The sequence below is a fragment of the Penaeus vannamei genome, chromosome 2 (assembly GCF_042767895.1).
Source record: "Penaeus vannamei isolate JL-2024 chromosome 2, ASM4276789v1, whole genome shotgun sequence".
In the NCBI taxonomy this organism is placed as follows: domain Eukaryota; kingdom Metazoa; phylum Arthropoda; class Malacostraca; order Decapoda; family Penaeidae; genus Penaeus; species Penaeus vannamei.
The window spans coordinates 6630990-6633489 of record NC_091550.1 but is presented as its reverse complement, the minus strand read 5'-3'; the positions used below and the strand labels follow the sequence as shown (position 1 = coordinate 6633489).

The window sequence follows — 2500 nt, the reverse complement described above, 5'->3', positions numbered from 1 at the left end:
TATTTGATGTACAGTAAAGCCTTGGAGTTAGCAAGTTTGCATTTGGCAACTTCAACTGCTACCTTATCTTAACCTTGGAAAGCACATTTCATAGGTAACCTTGTTATCTCTACAACTGAGTAAAAGAAGCTTTAGTTCTGATCTTTAGTTTAAACAATGGTTTCTGAGAATGATACAATGAAAAAAATTTAAGAGGACTTGCTCCTTGTAGTATAAACAAGACTGTTTATTCCATTTGCTCCATTCTCACATTTGGTGCTTTCACATATGGCACCTTTTTCAGCATCTACTGCTCATTAAATGTGAGACTTTACTGTACAATGAAACTCAAGGACTAAGTCTACTATTCTGTAAATCATTTACTAAAATATAGGTAAAGCACCTATGCTTTTCAACTTACGTAGCACAAACACAAGTATCATTTATGCATAAAGAATGTTTACTGATATCACACATCCATAATGCTTGTCTTGTTACTCTGCAGGTTGACATTACTGGCTGTAATTGCCCTGAAAAAGAACAAAAAATATCACTATAATGTCCAGTTTGTTAGAACTGGCAGAAGGCCGACCCAGTGAATATTCATGTATACAGATATTCATGCACACAAATAGATTCATTTTTGTCTATTTCCCTGCTAGATATAAATCTATCTATATACCTATCTGATAGATTCATGTCTATCAATTGTTTGTCTGTTTCCCAGATAGACATAAATTTATCTTTATATCTATCCAGTAGATTCATGTCTATGTACTTATTGCTGAGTATAGCCATGTCTGTATAATCAATATTCTTTGGGTCAGGCCACCCACAATTTTAGCAATAGCTACTCTTGTTGACTAACTAACTTTGTGCCTCATTCCTACACGTTCAACCCCTCCCCCTTTGAAGTATTCTGGATCCACCATACCTTTGCGACAGGAAGATTCCATCCTGTAGTAGCCCTCATCACATACACACACATGGTCAATACACTGAGCATTTTTCGAGCAATATTCAGTTCTTATACAATATTGCGACCTCCCTGAAAAATATAATGAATGGAAATCACCAGAAAAGCGACTATAAAATATATTCCAAATATCACAAAGAAAAACTATCCCAAAAAGGAGTTTAATCACGTGCAAAAGATACGACCCTTACAATTACACTCTGGATAGAGTGACTCTGAATACTCTATTTCTGGGCAGGTACAATGGTTGTTCTTACAGCTTGCTTGACCTGGACAATCATAGGAATAAATGCATTTTCCACCAATTTCCCCATCTGAAAATTAATGATATTTTATTTACAGATTTGGCATTCAAGTGAGAAGTAAAAAAAATTAATAGTAATAAATAAAATAAAATATAATAATAATAAAAAAAGAAAGAACAAAAATAATGATAACTTTAGTTAAACTGAATTAAGCATGGTAATGTTGAACTAGTTTAAAACTTTCTTATTCTAAAAAATCTGTATGGATGGCCGCCAATAAAGGCCATCAAAATACTTTAGTCTGATCAACTGTGGTAATTCCTTACAGTACAGATGCGCTCGCTTGAGACTAAGTCCCTAACTCTGTCACAAAAATTATTCATCAATCTAAATTGCCTTGATTGAGTGTGCCCTTCAAGCACTGCCTGAGGGGAGGACTGATGGGGGGCTATGCCCCCAGCACCTCCCAGGAAACATTGTCTTCACCTCTGTATGCACAGCAAGGTTGATCAGAAACTCGGGAGCAATTTGCCCTAACTTAGTACATCCATACCGTAAAGTTTAAGTGTAACTGTAATCATGTGTGAATTCTCAATTTAAATTTTGTGAAAGAAAATAGTCTATAACAATCAAATATGGAAATGAAAGCCAGATATTAATGAAATGAAATGAAAAGCCATATACACTATTCAGTCTGCCAGAATGGTCTCATCACTCACTTGTTATCCATATGCACACAGCAGCAAATATCAATATAACGATGTTTCTGCTGAACTCCCCCATGGTCTTAGTACTATGGAAATGGTTGTGGGGCGATTTCTACGGAGGTGCACAACTTCAACAAGCAAATCTGAATTGATTTTCTTAACTCCTGAAGATTATTTTACTTCATTGAGGTATCCTTGGGTCCCTCCTAATAATCTGAAAATAAATGAAGACACTTCCCTTCAGAAACTAGAAGATAACTGCTTAAAAATAACTTTTCCCAATTTTTTTAACTGTAGCATGATAGATCATAAGCTACCTTCTATATCAGTTTCACTGCATTTATCAAATAAATCAAATCAATGAGCATAATATAAAATTCACAATCCTCATTCAAATTTTCTGTGGTAAATCAAGAAAAATAATCAGATAAGTAACATAAACAATGTTTTGAATAATACGTTTCGATTTAAAAAATGAACAATTAGGGCATGTCACAATGAACACATACCAAGGTACTTGATGATGTGACAATAGTTTGTTCCTTTCTCCCCACTTGATGCTAGTACTGTCGCAGCCAAGTTAACCGTGAGAA

The 2500-nt window shown here is 34.8% G+C and overlaps 1 protein-coding gene across 1 annotated transcript in view; it reads right to left on the bottom strand.

The window, feature by feature from the left end:
* The window catches only part of LOC113818573 (prion-like-(Q/N-rich) domain-bearing protein 25), a 4760-nt gene that overhangs the window by 1321 nt on the left and 939 nt on the right, over window positions 1–2500 (bottom strand). Inside the window, exons 1-5 of the mRNA XM_070135333.1 lie at window positions 2417–2500; window positions 1920–2121; window positions 1147–1269; window positions 914–1027; window positions 401–509 (exon numbers count right to left, since the gene is read on the bottom strand). The exon at window positions 2417–2500 is cut by the window's right edge and continues 939 nt beyond it. Coding sequence (XP_069991434.1) covers window positions 401–509; window positions 914–1027; window positions 1147–1269; window positions 1920–1983 — 410 coding nt within the window. The 5' untranslated portion in view covers window positions 1984–2121; window positions 2417–2500. The remainder of the gene's footprint in view (window positions 1–400; window positions 510–913; window positions 1028–1146; window positions 1270–1919; window positions 2122–2416) is intronic.